Source organism: Rhincodon typus, chromosome 22 (assembly GCF_021869965.1).
Source record: "Rhincodon typus isolate 14 chromosome 22, sRhiTyp1.1, whole genome shotgun sequence".
Taxonomy (NCBI): Eukaryota; Metazoa; Chordata; class Chondrichthyes; order Orectolobiformes; family Rhincodontidae; genus Rhincodon; species Rhincodon typus.
In genome coordinates, this window is record NC_063353.1 from 1,636,539 (window position 1) to 1,660,630 (window position 24,092).

Sequence of the window (24,092 nt, forward strand, 5' to 3'; positions counted from 1 at the left end):
CATCACAACCACCACCATCACCACTTTTCTTCCCCAGTTGGCTATAGTGACAATCTCCATTGGGGATTGGCTGCAATCCCAGTAGTAATCACCATTCTCAATGGCACTGCTGGGACCAGGGAGATGCTGGCTATGATTGTAAAGTATTTTAAAGTTTGTCTATAATTTTCATTCACAATAACTATATGCAAATCTGATAATATTATAACCATGTACCAAGGATCAGTGCTGGGATCTCTGTTGTTTGTAATATACATAGATGATTTAGATGAAAAAGTAGATGGTCTGATTAGTAAGTTTGCAGATGACCTGAAAATTGGTGGAGTTCTGGATAGTAAGGAAGGTTATCAAAGGACACAGCAGGATATAGATCATTTGGAAAGTTGGATGGAGAAATGGCAGATGCAGTTTAGTCCGGATAAGTGTGAGGTGATGCATTTTAGGAGGTCAAATGCAAAGGGAAATTACACAGTAAATGGCAACACCCTTAGGGGCATTGGTATACAGAGGGATCTTGGAGTGTAAGTCCATAGCTCCCTGAAAGTGGTAACACAATTGGAGAAGGTGGTCAAACAAAGTGTATGGAATGCTTGCCTTCATTGGTGGGGGCACTAAAGTTGGCAAATTTTGTTGCAATGGTGTAAGACTTTAGTTCTGCGACATTCAGAGTATTGTGTGCAATTCTAGTCACACTTTTGGAAGAATGTTGAGGCCTAGGAGTAGGTGCAAAAAAAGGCTTATCAGGATGTTGCCTGGATTTGATTGTGTTTGCTAAAAGGAGGTTGGACAGACTAGATTCTTACAGAGGCTGAGGGGTGACTGATAGAAGTATATAAAATTATGAGAATCATGGATAGGTTGGATAGTCTAAGTCTTTTTTCCTGGGGGGAAATGTCAAGTACTATGGGGACATAGGTTTACAGCGAGAGGGGAAAAGTTTAAAGGAGATGTGCAGGGCAAAATTTTTTACACAGAGGGTGGTAGGTGCGTGGAACATGCTGCCAGAAGAAATGGTGGAAGCAAAGTCTAAGAGGCATTCAGACAGACAAATGAACAGGTAGGGAATAGAGGATATGGACCATATACAGGCAGATGTGATTAGTTGAGAATGGCATCATTGTCGGCATAGATATAGTTGGCCAAAGGGACTGTTCCTGTGCTGTACTGTTCCACGTTCTATGTTCTATACTCAATTTCCATCTTATCATGTTTCTTATCATTACTGAAGGATTTCCAAGTTTTCTACAATTGGATCAGAAATGCCTATTATACATCTTAGGCTGTAACATGTGTCTGAGTTCCATCTCAGGATATATAACTTCTCCCAAATGTCATCCAATTACTGTCTTTTACACAGATGTTATACAGAGAAGCAAATGATGCCTAGCACAGTTTAGTCTGAATGATTTGTACAAACCTCATTTGCAGCTCTAATGGCAATCCATGCCAGCATTTTATATTTTGAAGGCTGCCTCAAAACATGTTGCAGTATTTCTATCAGTCTTCCCTGGCCAGTAATCTGATTAAGAAACAAAGTTATTGAACAAGTAATTTAATAAACTGCTTTAATGTTAAATTTGTCAAACCATACATTCCCAAGCAGAGAACAATTAATTATAAAATCTGCAAGAAATCACAAGAAATCAGGTTGAACCTAACCTGATTATTGGAGTTAGCGCCAGGGACCCAGGTTCAATTCCACCCTCGAGCGACTGTCTGTGTGGAATTTGCACATTCTCCCTGTGTCTGCATGGATTTCCTCCGGGTGCTCTGGTTTCCTCCCACAGTCCAAAGATGTGCAGGTTAAGGGGATTGGCCATGCTAAATTGCCCATTGTCTTCAGGGATGTGTAGATTAGGTGGATTATAGGGGGATAGGTCTGGGTGGGATACTCTGAGGGTAGGTATGGACTTGTTGGGCCGAAGGGGCCTGTTTCCACACTGTAGGGCTTCTATGATTCTATGAATAAGTTCAGGAATTGTTTTAAGGGTATGAATTAGATCAGCACACTCTTCTTTCACTTCTGGGGCCTGACATATTCAACCAATATTGACGGAGTGAAAGTCTCCTCTTTGCTGGCTGCAGGTTTTACTCACAATAAACTTGGAGAGGCCCAGTCCAGCTTCTCTTATGATGAACCACGATGGAGATGTATCCTAAATTTGGAATACTGGGACTGAATCATCAAACAGATTGGCAAGTGGAAACAGAGCTAACCCAAGAGATCGATCTCGAAACATTACTGTGTTTCTTTCCTGTAAATGGGCTGTCTCGTCCTGTCGTGGAGGTCTGCTTTGGAGTCTTCTGGGTATTTCAGCAGCCCAGCGTGAAGGTATAGTTCTCGCACAGAGGTCTCGGTGTGGACGTCTCGTCCTTTCTTTGGAGGCGGCTACCTGGTCTTCCAACAGCCCAAGATGTCTTGATGTGGAGGTCTTGTCTTGGAAAGGCGTGGCAGTTTTGGCCTGGTTTTCCAGCGTACCCCAAACCCAGGAGTTGTTAATTGAATGATGATCTTTTACTTTTCTTCTTATTTAGGACTTCTGTCATTAATTCAGGCACCGTGATATGGTGACTTATAAAACTTTTCACCATATTTTTTTAAAAGCATACATGACAATAAATTGTTGTTCTATTCTATTCTAAGTGCTGTTTGATCATTTCCAGCATTTTCTTTTTGTTTCCCCACTTTCAAGTGAAATAGCACTACAGTCCAAAGGGGGCGCATTTTAAAGTTTTTAAAATCATTGGATGAACCAGACAGAACTAATCTTGTCTTGTATCTTATCTGAAAATTTTTATTAGCAGTATTGTCTACTCTTCACCATTACTGTGCTTTGCCTAAGTACAGGAAAAGACACACAAGGGCTGTGATTGCATTAAACAGTAGTGGATATTTATCTTCCAGTACATTTAGATACTTCTAAGATGATTCAAAAGACTTTTGGGATACTTGCCTTTAGTGGTCAAGGCAATGATTGTAAGAGCAAAGAGGTTACAATGGGGCTGTAATTAGCGTTAGTTAGCCACAGCTGGAGTACCCATACCGTTCTGGTTGGCACACTATAGAAAGGTTGTGACTGCACTCGAGAGGGTGCAGAAGAAATTCACAAGGCCGTTCTGAAGAAGGGTCACTGAACTTGAAGCATTAACACTACTTTTGTTCCAAAGCTGTTGCCAGACCTGCTGAGTTTGTCGAGCAATTTCTGTTTTTGTTTCACCAGGACATTGCCTGGGCTGGAGCAATTCAGCTGTCAAGAGGCTACATAGGTCGGAGTTGTTGCTTGCACTTCAAGGCTTTTGATAAGGTCCTGCATAGGAGACTGATAATCAAGGTAAGACCCTTTTGGGATCCAAGGAATTTTAGCAAATTGTATACAGAATTGGCTGAGTGGCAGGAAGTAGAGGGTGATGATTGAGGTAACAAGTGTGGAGCCGGAGGAGCACAGCACACAGAAACTTTCCTGCTCCTCTGATGCTGTCTGGCCTGCTGTGCTCCTCCAGCTCCAAACTGTGTTATCTCTGACTCTAGCATCGGCAGTTCTTACTATCTCTGAGTGATGATTGAGGGGTGTTTATCTGAGTGCAAATGTTTTCAGTGGGGTTGTACAGGGTTTATGGTATATGTAAATGATTTAGACTTGAATGTAGGAGGGTTGATCAGTATGTTCTCGATGATACAAAAATTGGTGGGACGGTAAATAGTAAGGAGGATAGCATTAGACTAAACTAAATATAGACAGCTGGTCAGATGGGCTGTTCATTGTCAAACTGAATTCAATCTGGATAAATGTGAGGTGATGCACTTGGGCAGAACAAACAAGACAAGGGAATATATGACAAAGGGTAGGACCCTGCGAAGCACCGAGAATCAGAGGGAACTTGGTGTGCATGTATGCTGGCCCCTTATGGTAGCCGGATAGGTAGATAAAGTGATTAAGAAGGCATATATGATTTATTAACTGAGGCATAGAGTTTAAGAGCATGGGGATTATACTGGAAATGTATAAAACATTGATTAGGCCACAGAGTATTGTGGGCAGTTCTGGAATCCACATTATAGATGTGATGTGATTGTAATGTGAGGGTGCAGATGAGATTTACCGGGATGTTGCCTGGGCTGGACAGTATTATTTACGAAGAGAGTTTGGATAGACTGTTGTTGTTTTCCTTAGAGCAGAGGAGTCTGAGGGGGGCCATGACTGAGATGTATAACATTATGAGAGGCATAGATATGGTAGATAGGAAGAAACTTTTCAGCTTAGTGGAGGGATCAATTGACAGGGGCATAGATCTATGGTAAGAGGCAGATTTAAAAGGGATGTGAGGAAAACATTTTTCACCCAGAGGTTGGTGGGAATCCGGAACTCACTGCCTGTAGGGATGATAGAGGCAGAAACCTTCATATGATTTAAGAAGTATTTAGATGTGCAGTTTCTGTGCCAAAGCATACAAAGCTATGGGGTAAGTACTGGAAAATGGGATTAAAATTGTTAGGTGGTTGTTTTTGACAGGTACAGACACAATGGGCCTTTTTCTGTGCTGTAGATCTCTATCCCTATGCTTTCCAAAGAGTAGGGAAGGCTGAGGGGCAATCTGACTTATGTGTACCAAGGGCATAGATAAGGTAGATAGGGAGAAACCTTCCTCCTTAGTAGAAACCTTTCCTCCTTAATCAATAATCAGGGGCCTCAGTTTTAAGCTAAGGAGCAGGAGCATTTGAGGGGATTTAAGGAAATGTGTTTTTTTATTCTCAGAAGGTGGAACTCACTGCCTAAGAGGGTGGTAAAGGCAGGAACCCTCAAGACAATTGAGAAATATTTTGATGAACACTTGAAACACCATAGCCCATGGGGAAAGTGGGAAAATGGATTAGGATAGATAGATAACCAGTATAGATACGATCAAAGGGCCTTTTCCATCCTGTAGAAACTGTATGACTGTGACTATTCTACACCAACACTGAACACAAGTTTCCTTGATCATTTTCACCATGACCATGACTCTTCTACCTTATTTACATAGTTTTCAAATTTACTATTGAACAATTGCAGAGAAAGTTCTGGTGAGATAAAGGGGCCAAAATCTGACTTACTGACTCTAGACTTCATTTTTTTTGAAGCAGAGTACACTAATTATGTGTAGAGAAACAAGTGAAGTGAACGATGTGTGGGTGCTATAATTTTGAAGTTGAAGAAGACATTTTGGTGATGTGTCAGGGGAGTTGTTAGGAGATTTGAGGACACTTTTATCCATAGAATAATATAAAGAGTTAGACGTGTGTGTTGTTTTAAGAGGGTGAAGACCTAAATCAGTTGATATCTCATCTGTATTAATTTCCCTAAGATTCACATTTACAAAGTATAACTCAAAACATGAATATTGCATAAAGGCAAAGTAGTGCAAATGCTGGCAATCCAAACACACAGAGAATGCTGGAGAAACTCAGCAGGTCTGGCAGCATCTGTTTGGAGAGAAATATTGTTAGTGTTTTGAGTCTAGTATGACTTTTTCAGAACATGAATATTGCAACTCTGCAAGCTTTTTATCTAAGTCACTTGCGATTTTCTTTGTATTCTCACCCTTTTTCTAGGTTGCTTCGCAACTACAATGATTCCTGATTTTAATGTTGCTTTGCTTTCTTGTCCAAGCTCTGCTTCCTTCACCTCCACCTTGTCAAGGTAAAAGTATAACAAAACAAGTTCCAAATATGATTGTCTGATCAACCTACAAGATTAAAAAAAACATGCTTTTTGCATTGGTCACATGTAGCACGTTAGCAGTCTTTAAAAACAGCACATAGTTAGGGAAAGTTGCTAAATAAAAACCAAAAGAACTGAGAATGCTGTAAATCAGAAACAAAACAGAAGTTGCTGGAATAGCCAGCAGGTCTGGCAGCATCTGTGAAGAGAAATCAGAGTTAATGATTCGGGTCCAGTGACCCTTCCTCAGAAATTCTCAGAACCCACACACTCACACACATGTACGCATACACACACACTGTCTCACACAAACACTCACACTCACACAGACCCTCTCGCACACACACTCTTTATCTCTCTCTCACACACACACACACACACACACACACACACACACACAGACACTCGCATGAACACACACACACTCACACGCACACTCTCTCACACACATTTACTCCCTCACATTCTCTGTCTCACACAGACACACACACACGCACTCATACACTCTCTCTCTCCCTCACCAATGTTGTCTATCTCATACGCTGCAGGCAAGGATGCCCAGGGCATTTTTTATTGGCGAAACCATGCTGACACTATAACAATGGACAAATGGATATTATGCAACAATGTGTCTTGATACCTCTTCTCTCACTACACCTGAGGAAGGAGCAACATTCTGAAAGCCAGTGTGTTCAAATAAACCTGTTGGACACCTGCTGTCGTGACTTTTGACCTTCTGAGGAAGGGTCACCTGAAAGATATGGGTAGGCTATGGCCTAGTGGTATTTTGATAGACTATTAATCCAGAGACCCAAATAATGTTCTGGGGACCTGGGTTCAAATCCTGCCATGGCAGATGGTGAAATTTGAATTCAATAATAATTTGAATTAAGAGTCTAACAATGACCATAAGACCATTGCCGATTGTCAGGAAAAACCCGTCTGGTTTACTGGTGTCTTTTAGGGAAGGAAATCTGCCATCTTTACCTGATCTGGCCTACATGTGACTCTAGACCCACAGCAATGTGGTTGACTCTTAACTGCCCTCTGGGCAATTAGGGATGGGCAGTAAATGCTGATCCAGCTAATGATGCCCACATCCTGTAAATGAATAAAAAAAAATTCTCTTCTCAGATGCTGCCACACTTCCTGAGCTATTCCAGCAACATCTGTTTTTGCTAAGGAAAGATGCTATTGTTTTACAGGTTCGATTCCACGCTTGGGTGACTGTCTGTGTGGAGTTTGCACATTCTCCCCGTGTCTGTGTGGGTTTCCTCCAGGTGCTCCGGTTTCCTCCCGCAGTCAAAGATGTGCAGGCTAGGTGGATTGGCCATGCTAGATTGCCCATAGTGTTCAGGGATGTGTAGATTAGGTGGGTCATAGGGAGCTGGGTCCGAGTGGGATGCTCTGAGGGTCAGTGTGGACTTGTTGGGCCGAAGGGCCTGTTTCCACACAGTAGGGATTCTATGATCTATGATTCTATATGCTGTAGGCAAGCCAGGAATAGGAAGGTTGCCCAATTTCTCTGATACATTTGTGGAGGCAGCTGGCTGAATAAGGCTAAACATGATGATTATGAGGATCAGAGGTAGGAACAAGAAGATATTTCACAACTATATAGAGACTGGTTTTACAGTAGCTTCCAATGTAGAAGTGAAGAATGGTAAGATTAGTTAATGTACTGTTTCCAGTTCAAATTCTATGACAGTCATACAGGTTTCACTCAGGTCTTCCACATCTTTTCTAAATCATTACCAGTCAGAGTAACCTTTGGAAACACTTCAGTATCATCTAAATTCACAGCCACTCTTTGAGGCTTCCCTGCAAAGTTAGAAGACAACTGTGATACTCATATCGCTTGTCACAAATTGTTCTTCTCATCCTAAAGGAAAGTTAATGAAAATGACAATGTACTTATCATCATGGGATACAGTAGCAGATATAGAATGAGTGTGACATATCTGTCTAAAGATGGTACCACTTCTACTAGCAGAGTGGAGAAAGTCATTGACCACCTTCTTTCAGTTCTGGGTATTCCTCTAGGGCTGCTGTAAAATGGGTGGCAACCTTGGATCAGGATGACATGATCTGTGTCATAGCCTCCATTGCTGTTCCTAGGGTAAGAGGAAGTCCTGCCTGTGCACCACTTGGTACAATAGGGTGTCCAGGACCCTGCCTGCAAAACATGGCGTTGATTTCCCTCAGGCTGCCATTTCAAATGCTTTAGCCTCATCAACACTCCAGTTACTTCCTCAAACAATTTGATCAAATTTGTCAAAATGACCCTCCCTTTATAAATCCATCTTGACTATCTCTAATGTCTGCCTCTCCAAGTGCAGAAATATTCTGTCCCTCCAAATTCTTTCTAAAACTTCTCTACCACTAAGATTATTTCCAACTGGCATGTAATTTCCTAGTCTATCTGTCCCTCCCATTTTTTAATAATGGGACAACATTAGCAGTCCTCTAATCCTCAGGCATCTTATCTGTGGCCAGAAAGAATTTGAAAATTACTGCCAGCGCCCTGGATTCCTCCTCCCTTGCTCCCCTCAGCAGCCTTGGATACATCTCTCCTGAGCCTGGGATATATTTACTTGTAAAGCTGCTAAACCTACTCGTATCTCTTCTCTCTATATTAATTTGTTTCAATCTTTTGGTCCTCTATGTCTATACTGTTGTAATCCTTTTTCACTGTGAAAATTGATGCAAAATTTATATGGAAGACTACATCACCATCTTCCAGGTCCACACACACATTACGTCAATAGGCTGAATCTCAGCCAGGAAAAAACGTCTACGTTGCTTTGGGTTTTACAACATGAGGCGTAGCAAGTTCTCTCATTGTATCTTACCAAACCCACCTTATTAATTGCCTGCCCTGCCCCTATGATATCTCATGTCTGATTTTTTCCGCCTTTTACCATTCACCTTTCTTGAAACAACTCTCCAGTCTGTGGATATCCTAGAATTCATCAGGACCCGAACACCTGTATCATCTTTAAAATCCTACTTTGCACCTGGAAAACACTGTCAGAATGACACTTGCCTCGGACAGGGGGACATCAGCGCCATAGTTTGCAGACAGGGTCCTGGACACCCTATTGTACCAGGTGGTGCACAGGCAGGACTTCCTTTTACCCTAGGAACAGCAATGGAAGCTATGACACAGATCATGTCATCCTGATCCAAGGATGCCAGCAAGGTTACAGCAGTCCCAGCCATCTAGAGGAATACCCAGAACTGAAAGAAGGTGGTCAATGACTTTCTCCACTCTGCTAGTAGAAGTGGTACCTTCTGATATCTCACATTCATTCTATCTCTGCTGCAGTACCCGCCTCGCACCAATGCCCATGCTCTACTACCAATGTTCCCTCTAATCACTATCACTGCTATCACTGCTTAGAGTTTCTGCACTGCCAAATACAGATACATTGAATTTCATTTCCTGAAGCCACAGCTGCAGGAAAAGTTAGAGAGAACTAATCTCACTGTTGCCGGCAGCAGTTTTCCTCACTCGCTGTCCTCCACCCAAATACCAATAATAATGCATACTGTCTGCATAGCCTACTCATTCGTTTGGGATGCCTAACTACCTGTGGCAACATTAATAGTTGTCGCCTCCTCATCCTGGGCAGACAATAGCCCAGAATAGGGCAGAAAGATTTAAGACGGTTGGTGGGATGCCCGTCATTAGACCCCCTCCACCCCTTATAAGGGGAGAATCCTGACTCTGATCAACTAGTATTGGAGGGGCCACTCTGCTCCTGACCTTATTACAGCCTAAATTCAAATATGGACAAAAGTGATGAATCCAAAGGTGAGGTGAGTATGACTGCCTTTCACATCAAGGTTCAATTTGACCCACTGTGACATCAGAGGCTCTAGAAACGATGGAGTCAATGCTGTTTGGAGTCATATCTGATACAAAGGAAAATGATTATGATTGTTGGAGGTCAGTCACCTCACATTCAGGACATTTCTGTAGGGGATCCTCAGGGCAGTATCTTCCAACATCATCAGCTGCCTTACCAATGACCTTTCCTCCATCATAAGGTCAGAAGTGGGGATGTTTGCTTATGATTGCATAATATTCAGCATTATTTACCACTCCTAGAATACTAAAGCAGTCCATGTCCAAATGTAACAAGACCTGGACAATATCCGGGCATGGGGTGAGAAGCTGAACTCGACTAGCCATATAAATACTGCAATTAAAAGATTAGATCAGAGGCTAGGAATCCTGCAGCAAGTATCTCACCTCCTGAATCTTCAAAGCCTATTCACCATCTATAAGTCACAATCAGGAATATGATGGAATACTCTCCACTTGCCTAGTTGAGTGTGGCCCCACCAACACTCGAAAAGTTTGATAGCATCCAGGAAAAGGTACACTGTTAGATTTATACCACATCCACAAACATTCACTCCCTCCACCACTGACATTCAGTAGCAGTGGTGTGTACCATCTATAAGATGCACCAGAGAAATTCATCAAGGCTCCTTAGACAGCACCATCCAACCCACGGCCTCTAACATCTGGAATGCCAACGGCAGCAGATATACGGGACCACCAGTATCTGCAACTTTCCCTCCAAATTACTCACCATCCTGACTTAGAAATATATCACCATTCCTACATTGTCGCTGGGTCAAAATTCCAGAAATTCCTCCCTAACAGTATTATAGATATACCTACACCAAAAGGAGTGCAGCGGTTCAAGAGGGAAACGCACCACCACCTTCTCAAGGGCAGTTATGGATGGGTAATATGTAGTGGCTGAGCCAGCGAAGCTCACATTCCCATGAACAAATTTTTAAAGATCTTGTCCAACCTCCAAACACCAATAATGGTTTCAACCCAGCAGGAATTATTGATGCAGCTGTCAATGCCACTGTTAGTTTATTTACCATGACAGTTTCATGACCACTTACTTGTGTGTTAAGTGTACTTTGAATAAACGTTTAAGTATTGACAGTTTTATGAGCATCTTAGATATGGTGTTAGAGAGCTAAAGTATTCTGCATGTAATGGATACTAGGTTGACGGGATTAGGGTGGTGAGAATGTGTGGGGGTGTGAGTGGTCATGGGGTTTGAGAAAGATTTAAGAATGCGGATTAATTGTGTCACACTCATCCACAGATCTGAGCCATTGTCCCAGAAAATAGCAGTGGGTTTCTAACTTGTCTACCTGGAATCCATTTACTTCATGGTGCCCCAATGCCAACCCATCCCAGCACCATGAGGACAGCCACTCTAAGCAGCAGGCATTATTCAATGTTGGGGAATGTCTTGATTTGCAATTTGCACCTCAAAGATAAAAATTTGGTCTTATGACTGCTGTTATTAAGTGATTTCCAGCATCTTGACCCAGAGACAGTGAAGGAACAGCAATTTTGTTTCAAATCAGGATGGTGAGTTCTGTGGAAGAGCACTTCTGGGCGTGGTAGTGTACCTATCTCTGAGCCAAGAGGTCTGGATTCAAATCTCACCTATTCCAGAGGTGTGTAATTACATCTTTAAACAGGTTCATTAGAAAATGTAAATAAACTGTGTTCCATTCTCTCACCTTTGGTGTTATTGCATTGCCCTGATGGCCTTTTAATTAGAAACATGGGTGATTTAGTGGCAGGAATAACAGGTGAAAAGTTATACAGGTGAGTTGGTGGTAGGAAAAAAAACCTATTGAGTTGTATATGAAAGCACTTCCAGAAAGGCAAAAAAAAACAGAGCTGCGCTCCTGCTAGGAAGACTGGGTTCAAGTTCCACCTTCCCTGGAGATGTGTCATTATGTGTCTGAATGGGTTGGTTCAAATTACTATAAATTGGCTGCTCAAATATTGTATTGGTAGAACTCCTATGATCTTTCAGGAAAGTAGTACTCCTCCTTGCATGTTCATATCTAATAAAGATTGCTCAAAACAATAAGAGCTGGGTTCCTATCTCCTCATGGGCCTGGCCAAGGTAGCCATCAACAGATCCAGGTAATGGGACATGGAGGGAGTCAGTTCCCAACACACTGCCTCTCTTTCACAGGCTATGTTCAAGCCAAGGTATCCTTGGAGAGAGAGAGTGTCATATCTACTAACATTGTTGATGCCCTTAGAGAAAGGTAGGCACTGTGAGGACTTTATTTCCTCCTCCAACTCTATTTTAATTTAGTCCGCTGCCTCTCTTCCTACCCTTCCTCCACATACTTTTATTGTTTAGTTGTTGACTGTTTAGTAGTTTAATTGAGTGATTTGGTGGTGACATTTCCATAAAGTAAAAGCAAAAGAGAGCTTGGATATTTGGATTTCTTGTGTCATGGTGGTAGTGTCTCGATGTCTGGGCCACAAGGCCTGGGCTCAAGAGCCACCTGCTCCAGAGATGTGTCATAACATATATGTACAAGTTAATTAACAATATCTATACTATAGGCAATACTGGTGTCAACTGAGCTGTTAAGAGAGCTAAGTTCTTATATGATTTAGGGCAGTATGATAACTCAGTGGTTGGCATTGCTGCCTCACAGTGCCAGGGACCTGGGTTCAATTCCAACTTCAAGCAACTGTCTGTGTGGAGTTTGCACATTCTCCCTGTGTTTGAGTGGGTTTCCTGCAGGTGCTACAATTTCCTCCCACGGTCCAAAGATGTACAGGTTAGATGGACTGGCCATGTTAAATTGCCCATAGTGTTCAAGGATGTGCAGGTTAAGTGGATTAGGCATGGGAAATGTAGGGTTACAGAGAAAGGGTTGGGGGTGGGAATAGGTGTGCTGCTGTTCGGTGGGTCAGTTTGGGCTGAATGACCTGCTTCCACACTGTAGGGATTCTTTGACTTGGTGGTGGATTTCAAAACAAAAAAAAAGCTGGGTTATGTCTCAAAGCCTTTAGAGAAAGGTGGACACCAGGGCAGCTGGTGTGTATTATCTCCCCTCCAAAACTATTTTGATTCAACCCTTCCATCATTCCCTACCTTGTCCTTTATTTCTGTTATTGCTGAACACCCCTGGTGGGTAGTGCTTATAATTTGTTCTTTGACTGGTTTGTCAAACAGGTGGTTTAATAGCAGACTATTAAAAAAAAAGAGCTGGATTCACTTCTCTTCCATGGCCACGTTTGTGCTCGGGGGTCCTTGGAGAGGGAGCAGTCCCCAACAGCATCCTCAAGGCCTTTAAGATCATAAGATGTAGGAGCATAAGCAGGCCATTCAGCCCACTGACTCTGCTCCATCATTCAATGAATTCATGGCATAATGCTCAACTCTATTTTCCTGCCTTCTCACTCTAACCCTTGATTCCCTTACTGATTAAAAATCTGTTGATTTCAGCTTTGAATATATATAAATGATCCATCCTCTACAGCCCTCTGTAGTAAAGAATTCCATAGATTCACCACCCTCAGAGATGAAGTTCTTCCCCATCTCAGTCTTAAAGTGGCTAACCCTTATTCTGAGATTATGCCCTCTGGTCCAAGCCTCTGCCACTAGAGGAAACAACCTTTCTGCATCAAACCTGTCAAGTCCCCTAAAAATCTGTTTCAATAAGGTTATTTCTCATTCTTATAAACTCCAAGGAGTTCAGGCCCAACCTACTCAACCTCTCCTCAGTCCCTCCACACCCGCGATCAGCCTAATGAAACTTCTCCGGAATGCCTCCAATGCCAGGATATATTTTCTTAGATAAACTGTTTCAGCTGTGGTCTGACGAGTGCTCTGTACAGCCTTAGCAAGATTTACCTAATTTTATACTTGATTCCCTTTTAAATTAAGACTATTTGTCTTCCCTATGACCTGCTGAGCTTGAATGCCAGGTTTTTGATATTTATGCATGAGGACTCCCAAATCTCTCTGTGCTATAGCTTTCTAAGTCTTTCTCCATTTAAATAATTTTCAGCTCCTCTATTCTTCCTGCCAAATTGCATAGCCTCATATTTTGCCACATTATATTCCATCTGCCAAGTTTTTTGCCTAATCTCTTAACCTGTCTCTCTCCCTCTGCAGATGTTTTGAATCATCTTCACTGCTTGCCTTCCCATCTTTGTTTGTGTCATCCATGTTCATTTTCTTCATCCAAGTCATGAATATAAACCATACATATTCATGGTCCCAGCACTGATCCGTGTGCCACTCCACTAGTTAAGGTTGCTACACTGAAAATGTGCTCATTATCCCAACTCTCAGCCTTCTAATAGTTAGTCAATTTTCTATCTATGCTAATACAGTACCTCCAATACAATGGATTCTTATTTTATTAAGTACTCCAATGTGTGGTACTTTATCAAATACTGTCTGAAGATCTAAATACATTACATCCACTGTTTCCTCTTTATTTATCATACAGTTACCTTCAAAGATTTCTAATAAATTTGTCAAGCATGATTTCTTCTTTGTAAAGCCATACTGACTCTGCCTGATCATATTATTGTTGCGAAGTTGGGTAGAGTGTTTGTGGTTTGGGAGGCAGGATGTTAGAATTTGATGTTTGTGAAATGATAGGGGGAAGAGTGCGTGATCCTTTTAAAAGATGATGTGTTTTTCTAGGCTTGGAGATTTTAAAAAAGTCTGCAAGAAGCAGCAGAGAGTTCCTGAAATTGAATCATTTGTACTAGGGGCTGTGTGGTTAGCAACCCAGGCAGTAGTTTGTTTAGGCAACCAGTTCGAATATCAGCCAATTACTTTAAACCTGCACTTAGAGACTAAAAAACAATTAAATTTAAAATCTGATGGTTTTGATAACTTGGGACCAATCAACTGTAAGAAACTGATAGGTCATCAAAGATATAAAAGAAGAGGGTATTTGAAAAATTGGTGTGAGAACAACTGTCATCTAATAGAGTTAACAACCCATCAGCTTTAAAGAGAAAATCACTGGCTCTCAGAGAATTCTCTAAACTCTCAGAATAACCATCACCTAACTAAAGGTATGGCAGACACAAGAATTCTATGGAGAGAGGCGTTCCTGACTGAGGATCAGCAGAGAGGGCGCGGAGCACTCCAGAAGATGTATCCTGGCTGTAATTTTGAGAGATTAAGTTTTAATTTTTTTAATTATTTTGGTAGATAAGTGGGACCTGTAGTTATTGGAACAGCATACCATTAGACTTTTGTTTTATTCGGGAATAGTTAGTAGTTAATGGGGAAATTAGTTGGTTTGTTAGCAGTTCTGTTCATTTGTTCACTGTTACAGTTAGATAAGTAAATTGTTACTTGATTATACAGTGACTGTCAGGAGTTCATTTCATTTAACTTCCTCTTTGTAAGATTGGGCGGGGGGGTCGCGTGAGAAGCAGGTTATACCACTTTTCACATTTCTTTTGACAGATTATAAGGCAAGGTGCTCCTCTGTGGGTGTTTCAGTTTTAGTTATCAGTCAACCTCTGGTTTATAACATTACGTATGTCTAAATGATTTGCAATTACATTCTTTATAATTGACTTTAACACTTTCCCAATAACAGACATTAAGCTGACTGACATGTAGTTAGTTATCTGTTTTTTTTGGACTCCTTCCTTTTTTGAATAAGTGTTGGCAGTTTTCTAAAATCTAAAGATTACTGGAAGACTTCTACCAGGTCTCTGTAACTGCTTATTTTATTATCCTCAGGTACATCACATCATGTCCAGGCCACGTATTGCTCTTTAGCACCATCAGTTTCCCTATCACTTTATTCAATGTCTCTGCCATTCCCTGGTACCCAATTGTTATTTCCACAGCCTCATTTCTATATTCACTTTGGCTTTTCTTTCCATTTGATATAGTTAAAATCACAGTATCCCTGCAGTGTGGAAACAGGCCCTTCGACCCAACAAGTCCACACTGACCCTCAGAGAATTCTACCCAGACCCAACCCCCTGTAACTCACCTAATCTACACATCCCTGAACACTACGGGCAATTTAGCATGGCCAAACCACCTAACCTGCACATCTTTGGTAGCTATTGTTGTTTGTTTTAATACTACTTGCAAAGTTCACCCCTAAAGATATTCGTCTCTCTCTTTATCATGGTTTTTGATAGTCTTTGTTGGCTTTTAAAGTTTTACGATTCCTCTGGTTTCATAGAAATCATAGAATGCCTATAGTGTGGAAACAGGCCCTTCAGCCCAACACTGACCCATCCCCCTATAACCCACCAAATCTCCACATCCCTGAACACTACAGGCAATTTTTAACATGGCCAATCCACCTAGCCTGCACAATCTTTGGATTGTGGGAGGAAACCGGAGCACCCAGAGGAAACCTACGCAGACACGGGGAGAACGTGCAAACTCCACACAGACAGTTGCCCTGCGGTGGAATTGAACCTGGGCCCCTGACGCTGTGAGGCAGCAGTCTTAACCACTGAGCCACCGTGCCACCCACGTAATCATTGCCACATTGTATGTTTTTTCTTTCAGTCTGGTGATATCCTTAAGTTCTCTGGATAACCATGGTTGGCTTATTCCTTTCCAAGAATCCTTCTTTCTCACTAGAATGTATCTTTATTTTGAGCCATAAGCTATATTTTTAAACATCTGCTACAAAGCTGGGTAGGAGAGTCAGCTGTGAGGAAGATGCAGGGATGCTTTAGTGTGAGTTGTACATATTGAGTGAGTGTGTAAATTCATGGCAGATGAAGTATAATATGAATAGATGTGATCCAATTAGGTACAAAAAACGGGAAGACAGATTATTATCTGAATGGCAATAAATTGGGAACGGGGAGCTGCAACAAGACTTGGTTGTCCTTGTACACTAGTCATTGAAAGTAAGTATGCAGGAACAGCAGGCAATGAAGAAGGCAAATAATATGGTAGCTTTCACAGTGAGAGGATTTGCATGCAGGAGCAGGGATGTCTTACTGTAACTCTACAGGGCCTTAGTAAGACCACAACTGTTGTATTGTGTGCAATTCTAGTCTCCGTACCTGAGGAGAGAGTGGCTTTGGAGAGATTGCAACAAAGTTTACCAGACTGACTCCTTGGATGGCAGGACTTACGTATGAAGAGAGACTTGAATGGTTAGGACTATAGTAATTGGAGTTTAGAAGAATGAGGAGGGGTGGGGAATAATGTCATAGAATTGTATAAAAGTTTGACAGGACTAGACAGAGTAAACGCAGGATCTTCTCAAAGACTGGGGGAGTCTAGAACCAGGGGTCACAGTATAAGGAAATAGGATTGGCCATTTTTTTTGGGACTGAGATGAGGGAAAATCTTTTCACCCAGAGAGTGGTGAGCCTGTGGAATCCTCTGCCACAGAAAGCAGATGAGGCCAAAATACACTGTTTCCGAGAATGAGTTAAATGTAGTTGTTAGGGATAAAGGGATCAAAGAGTATGGGGAGAAAATAGGAACAGCTGACTTCACCTGATGAAAGCTTGTGATTTCAAATAAACCTGTTGGACAATAACCTGGTGACTTCTGACCATGATCATATTGAATGGCGAAACAGGCTCGAAAGGCCAACGTCTACTCCTGCACCTATTTTCTACGTTTGCTCAACCATCTTTGCTGTTGACTTCCTTTCGTGGTCCACTTTAGCTAGCTTTGTAATTACCTTTATTTAAGCTTAGCACAGTTGCTTCTGATCCAAGTTCCTGCCTCTCAAACTGAATGCTAAATTCTACCATATTATGGTCACTGGTTTCCTGTAATCTTTTACTTGAATATCATTTATTAAAACTACCTCATTACACATCACCAGATCCAAAACAGCCCAATTTATTCTCTATTCCACTGGACAGCTTCTGTGATGGGGTCTATAGGCTATCCCTAGCAGTGTCTTTCTCCCATTTTTATTTCTTACATCCATTCATATGGATTCCAAATCCTCTGATCCATGATCATTTCTTGCTGTTGTACCGATTCCATACTAACAATGCTACTCTACCACCATTTCCTTCCTTGCCTGTCCTTTTGAAAAGTCACATGTTCTCTGAATATTTAGTTCCCAGCATTGATCTCTCGTAACCATGTCTCCATTATGGCTTTTTAAGATTATACCATCCACCTGCATTTGCTTTTAATTCATGTATTTTGTTTCAGATACTACATGCATTCAAGTAAAGAAGCATTGATTTTGCCTTTTTACCATCTTTTCCCCATTTAATCCTATTTACTGCTTTTTTTTCTATGTTTGTAAACTCTGTCCTTTCCTGTCCCACTCTGGGTATTGTTATTCAAATAGGCTGCCCTGCAATGCTACTAAATTCTCTTGCTTTGTCAGCTTACATTCCCCTCTCCTAAATCATTCCCCCTCTAATGAGTCATTTCATTTGCGAGGACATTGGTCCCAGCACAGTTCAAGTGAAACCTATCCAACTGGATCAACTCCCTTTTACCCCTCAGTACTGGTGCCAATGCCCCACAAACTGAAAGCCATTCCACCCGCATCAATCTTTGAGCCACACAATTAACTCGATTTTATTTAGCCAATGCCAGTTTGCCCATAACTCAGGTAGAAATCCTAACTGTTCAAAAATCTTTCAGCAAAATCTCCTTCCTAGTCATATCAATATCATTGGTACCAATAAAAAACAAAAGAACTGCGGATGCTGTAAATCAGGAAGAAAAACAAAGTTGCTGGAAAAGCTCAGCACGTTTTGGGCAGCATGGTGGCTCAGTGGTTAGCACTGCTGCCTCACAGCACCAGGGACCCGGGTTCAATTCCACCCTCAGGCGACTGTCTGTGTGGAGTTTGCACATTCTCCCCATGTCTGCATGCGTTTCCTCCAGGTACTCTGGTTTCCTCCCGAAAGATGTGCAGGTTAGGTGGATTGGCCATGTTAAATTGCCCGTGTGTTCAGGGATGTGTAGCTTAGGTGGATTATAAGGGGATGGGTCTGGGTGGGATGCTCTAAGGGTCAGTGTGGACTTGTTGGGCCAAAGGGCCTGTTTCCACACTGTAGGTATTCTAATTCTAATTTTGTCTGACAGCATCTGTGAAGGAAAAAACAGAGTTAACATTTCAGGTCCGGTGACCCTTCCTCAGAACCCTTCTGAGGGTCACCGGACCTGAAACGTTAACTCTGTTTTTTCTTTCACAGATGCTGCCAGACCTGCTGAGCTTTTCCAGCAACTTTGTTTTTGTTGTTGTTGTCATTGGTACTAATGTTGAGATGACAACTAGATCCCTCCCCTCCCAATCCAAGTTCTTCTCCAGCCCTGAGGAGATGTCATTAACCCTGGCACCAGGCAGGCAATGCAGCCTTCAGAACACCTCTCACAGCTGCAGGGAACAGCATCTATCCCTCTAATTATAACATCCCCTACCACTACAACTTTCCTATTCCCTCCTCCTCACTTGATTGGCTCCCTGTGCCAAGATCAGTTCACTCATCCTCCTTGCTGCTCCCACTCTAGTTCACACAGTTTACAAGAGTCTCCTAACCACTGGACAATTGTAGGGGCTGAGGGTTCTCAATTGCAATCTCTTGGATCCTTATATCTGTCTCACCTGCCATCACACCTTCCTGTCCTTAACCATAGACCAATTCTGAACTACCTCAGCTGAGAGGTATGATCACCTTCTGGAGCAAAATGTCCAGGTAACGTTCCTCATTCCCGGTGTGTTGCAATGTCTGCAGCTTGGATTCCAGCGCATCTAGGAACCAAATTTCATCAAGCTGTAAACACTTATGTCAGATGTGTTTACTTGAAATTGGTGTCCAGCAGCATCCACATATTGCAGCAGCAATACATCACCTGCCCTGTTATCACTATTGTATTTGATTTAATTTGTTTGATATAATTTATGAATCAATGACTCTACACTCCTTGCTTTGTACACTTTATTGTAATATCTTGTTTTTATAAACTTAAAAATATCCACCAGTATCAACCTCATACTTAAGCAGCTACTCTTAAAAGAGAAGAAAAAAAAATTGGAGACCCCAACATAAACCGAAGACTTTACCTTTGCTATAAAGACTACATATATACACCAGGCCTACTCACCAATCAGTTTCTTTCACTAACATCACGCTGTAGTTTGTGACATTGCCCTGATTGGCAGTATTTGTTATTTAGATTAAAACAAAAGGGCTGGGTTCTTATGGGGAGGTGATAGTATAACAATATTGTCACTGATATTGAAATAGTTAGCATAAATGTACAGCCAGGTCACAAACCCGGCACAGCATATTAACGGAATTTGAAGCCATTAAAGAGTTCTTCATCAATTGGCCTAAGTAGCAGGCTGTGGAAAAGGTGGTAATTCCTGTCTCCTGTCTCGCTTCCATGGCTATGTCTATGTCTATGTCTAGGTATCCTTGGACAAGGAGCAACCAGTGTTCACCAAGATGCTTGATATATTCAGAGAAAGGTGGGTGTAATGATTGTAACAAGGTCAGCCAGCTTGATTGGGCCTGTTAATCTGGTCCAATCGGGGAGCCCTGGCTGGCAAATAAGAACAAGAGTGTCAGACATCCTGCTGACTCTGAGAGTTGGCTCTCTGAGGGAGCTGGATCTATGTCAAGGACTCTCCTCGTGATAATATATAGGGTGACTTCGTAACGGGATACTGGCCTCTGTTGAGTGGGCACTGTGGTGGCTTATAGAACATACAACAGTACAGCACAGTACAGGCTTTGGCCCACGATGTTGTGCCGAACTTTTACCTGAAACCTAAGATCTATCTAACCTCCACCGCTACCTTATACTATCATCCATATGCCTATCTAATAGCCGCTTAAGTGCCCCCAATGAGGCTGACTCTACTACCCTCTCCGGCAATGCATTCCACGTCCCTACTACTCTCTGAGTAAAGAGCCTACCTCTGATGTCTCCCCGATATCTACCTCCTTTCACTTTAAAACTATGTCCCCTCGTAAAAGCTACCTCCACCCGAGGAAAAAGTCTCTGGCTGTCTACTCTATCTATACCTCTGATCATTTTGTACACCTCTATCAAGTCACCTCTCATCCTTCGTCGTTCTAAAGACAAAAGCCCTAGCTCTCTCAACCTTTCCTCGTAAGACCTTCCCTTCATTCCAGGCAACATCCCGGTAAATCTCCTCTGCACCTTTTCCAACGCTTCCACATCTTTCCTGTAATGAGGTGACCAGAAATGGACACAATACTCCAGATGTGGCCCAACCAGGCTTTTGTATAGCTGGAGCATAACTTCACGGCTCTTGAACTCAATCCCTCTATTAATGAAAGCTAACACACCATATGCCTTCTTAACAACTCTATCCACCTGGGTGGCAGCTTTCATGGAACTGTGGACATGAACCCCAAGATCCCTCTGCTCCTCCACGCTGCCAAGAATCTTTCCGTTAACCCTGTATTCTGCTTTTAAGTTTGTCCTTCCAAAATGAATCACCTCACACTTTTCAGTAAAACTCCATCTGCCACTTCTCAGCCCAGCTCTGCATTCTATCAATGTCCCTTTATAACCTAGAACAGCCCTCTGCACTGTCCACAACGTGACCCACCTTCGTATCGTCCGCGAACTTGCTAATCCACCCTTCCACTCCTTCATCCAAATCATTTACAAAAATCACAAATAGAAGAGGACCCAGAACAGATCCTTGTGGTACACGACTCGTAACTGAGCACCGTGTTGAATATTTTCTGTCCACTACCACTCTTTGTCTTCTAAGGGTCAGCCAATTCTGAATCCAATCTGCCACATTTCCCCCTATCCCATGCCTCCTTACCTTCTGCATGAGCCTACCATGGGGAACCTTATCAAACGCCTTACTTAAATCCATGTATACCACATCCACTGCTCCACCTTCATCCACGTGTTTGGTCACCTCTTCAAAGAATTCAATAAGGTTTGTGAGGCATGATCTACCCCTCACAAATCCATGCTGACTATCGCGAATCAAACTGTGCCTTTCCAAGTGATCATAAATCCTGTCTCTCAGAGCCCTTTCCAATAATTTGTCCACCACTGACGTAAGACGTTGATGTTATCCAATCTCCAATGCTATTTTGATGTAGTTCCCTCCCTTGTCACCACTCCCAACTGTTCTTCTCATTTTAATTAGTATTACATTGCCTTTGTGTGCAAGGTTTGTATCTTGTTGTCTGCTAATTGGGTGATTGAAGACATTCCTCACCAAATTAATCAACGGTGTGTAGATTTTTGGACAGGGAAAGGGTCCTTATGGAAAACTTAGAGGCTGGTACTCACACTGTAGATTTACAATAAATCTCAAATTTGTGAAAGCCTTTTTCTGTCGAATTCAACATACAATCCTCGGTCTGTTAAGTAGTTTGTTTTTTTTTTTACTTAAAAATTAACACATCCAAGAGTGGTTGCCTTGATATTGGGCTTCCTCTCCCTTGCTTAACTTGAAAGACATCTTGCTGTTACCTCCTACTGATCCTTTAGTTCAAGAGCTCTCTAAGAGCTGCAAACCCTTTAACAGGAATAAGGTGTAGAGCTGGATGAACACAGCAGGCCAAGCAGCATCAGAGGAGCAGGAAAGCTGACGTTTCGGGCCTAGACTCTTCTTCAGAAATGGGGGAGGGGAAGGGGGTTCTGAAATAAATAGGGAGAGAGGGGGAGGCAGATAGAAGATGGATAAAGGTGAAGATAGGTGGAGAGGAGACAGACAGGTCAAAGAGGTGGGGGTGGAGCCAGTAAAGGTGAGTGTAGGTGGGGAGTTAGGGAGAGGATAGGTCAGTCCAGGGAGGACGGACAGGTCAAGGGGGCGGGATGAGGCTAGTAGGTAGGAGATGGGGGTGGGGCTTGAGGTGGGAGGAGGGGACAGGTGGGAGGAAGAACAGGTTACGGAGGCGGGGACAAGCTGGGCTGGTTTTGGGATGCGGTTGGGGGAGGGGAGGTTTTGAAGCTTGTGAAGTCCACGTGGATACCCTTGGGCTGCAGGGTTCCCAAGCGAAATATGAGGTGCTGTTCCTGCAACTTTCGGGTGGCATCATTGTGGCACTGCAGGAGGTCCAGGATGGACGTGTCGTCTAAGGAATGGGAGGGGGAGTTGAAATGGTTCGCAACTGGGAGGTGCAGTTGTTTAGTGCGAACCGAGTGCAGGTATTCCGCAAAGCGGTCCCCAAGCCTCTGCTTGGTTTCCCCAATGTATAGGAGGCCACAACGGGAACAGTGGATACAGTATACCACATTAGCAGATGTGCAGGTGAACCTCTGCTTGATGTGGAAGGTCTTCTTGGGGCCTGGGATGGGGGTGAGGGGGGAGGTGTAGGGGTAGGTGTGAACTTCCTGCGGTTGCAGGGAGAAGTGCCGGGGTGGTGGGGCTGGAGGGGAGTGTGGAGCAGACAAGGGGGTCACAGAGAGAGTGGTCTCTCCGGAAAGCAGATAAGGGTGGGGAGGGAAAAATGTCATCCACTTCACCAACACCTTCCACACCAACCTTAAGTTCACCTGGACCATCTCTGATACCTCTGGGGGAAAATCAGTCGGCAGACATTACACCCTTCACAACCCACTGCCTGGACCTGATTATAACCAAACTAGCCAGGGCCAGGCCCAGGAGCAGACCCACTTGGAGATCATCGATCTGCCCACATTCCTCCACCCGGGTGCCCAAAGATCAGGAGCATGGGGATGAACTGCAACTAAAAACACAACAAAAGATTTTTCAAATTAAAAGGGGGTGAAAATGCCCACAAGCAACATAATCATGGTCCATGGACTCCACAGCACCGTGAAATAAACAGCTGGCTGGGAGTTCGTGAACCACTGCAATCTGCAGTTATAAGGGCCTGCTGCATGCAACACCCTACATCTCAGGTCCCTAATGGAAAGAGAGAGGACTCCCACATAGGTAGGCAATTGAGTGCTTACAAGCAAAGTCCATTACGCGCAATGCAAACCAAAGGTAAGATGGAGGTAGGAAGAGAGGGATGCGACTGAATCAAATGGAGTTAGATGGGGAAATAAAACAATCTATCTCCCATGGTGCTTACCTCTCCCCAAGGCTTCGAGAGCATTTGAAGGACACTGCGTGCTCCCTGTCAATTATACCCGGGCACAAACATAACTGCAGAAGAGCGGCAGACAGCAGAAATGACTCTCTCCACAGCCCATTGCCTGGACTTGTTAATAGTCACCCAGGCCAGGCCCAGGAACAGACCCATGAGAAGGTCCTCCTATTGGCCCACACTCCTCCTCACGAGATGCCCAAAGATCAGGAGCGTGGAGTTGAAGTTCAATCAAAAGCTCAACAAAAGATTTTTCAAATAACTGAAAAGGGGGTATAATCGCCCACAACCAAGATTGGGATTTGCTTTTTAAAGGGCTCAGGTGATGAATTCCCGCTGGCCAGGCATTGTCTGTTACCAAGGGAATTCATACTCAACAACTTGCATAGGGAGATTAATTAGTGATTTCCCCATAGCCCCTGTAGTGTTATCATTGTTTGATTGACTGGATGTATTTGGCATGATGAAATGGAAAGTTTAATAAAAGGTTATTGATGTGAAATTTGAACTCTGTTTCTGGC

General features: G+C 42.9%; 1 protein-coding gene across 1 annotated transcript in view; it reads right to left on the bottom strand.

Moving 5' to 3' along the window:
* Nucleotides 1–24,092, bottom strand: part of LOC109929702 (cilia- and flagella-associated protein 54) — a 160,714-nt gene that overhangs the window by 42,657 nt on the left and 93,965 nt on the right. Inside the window, exons 15-16 of the mRNA XM_048610552.1 lie at nucleotides 5,580–5,724; nucleotides 1,418–1,519 (exon numbers count right to left, since the gene is read on the bottom strand). Coding sequence (XP_048466509.1) covers nucleotides 1,418–1,519; nucleotides 5,580–5,724 — 247 coding nt within the window. The remainder of the gene's footprint in view (nucleotides 1–1,417; nucleotides 1,520–5,579; nucleotides 5,725–24,092) is intronic.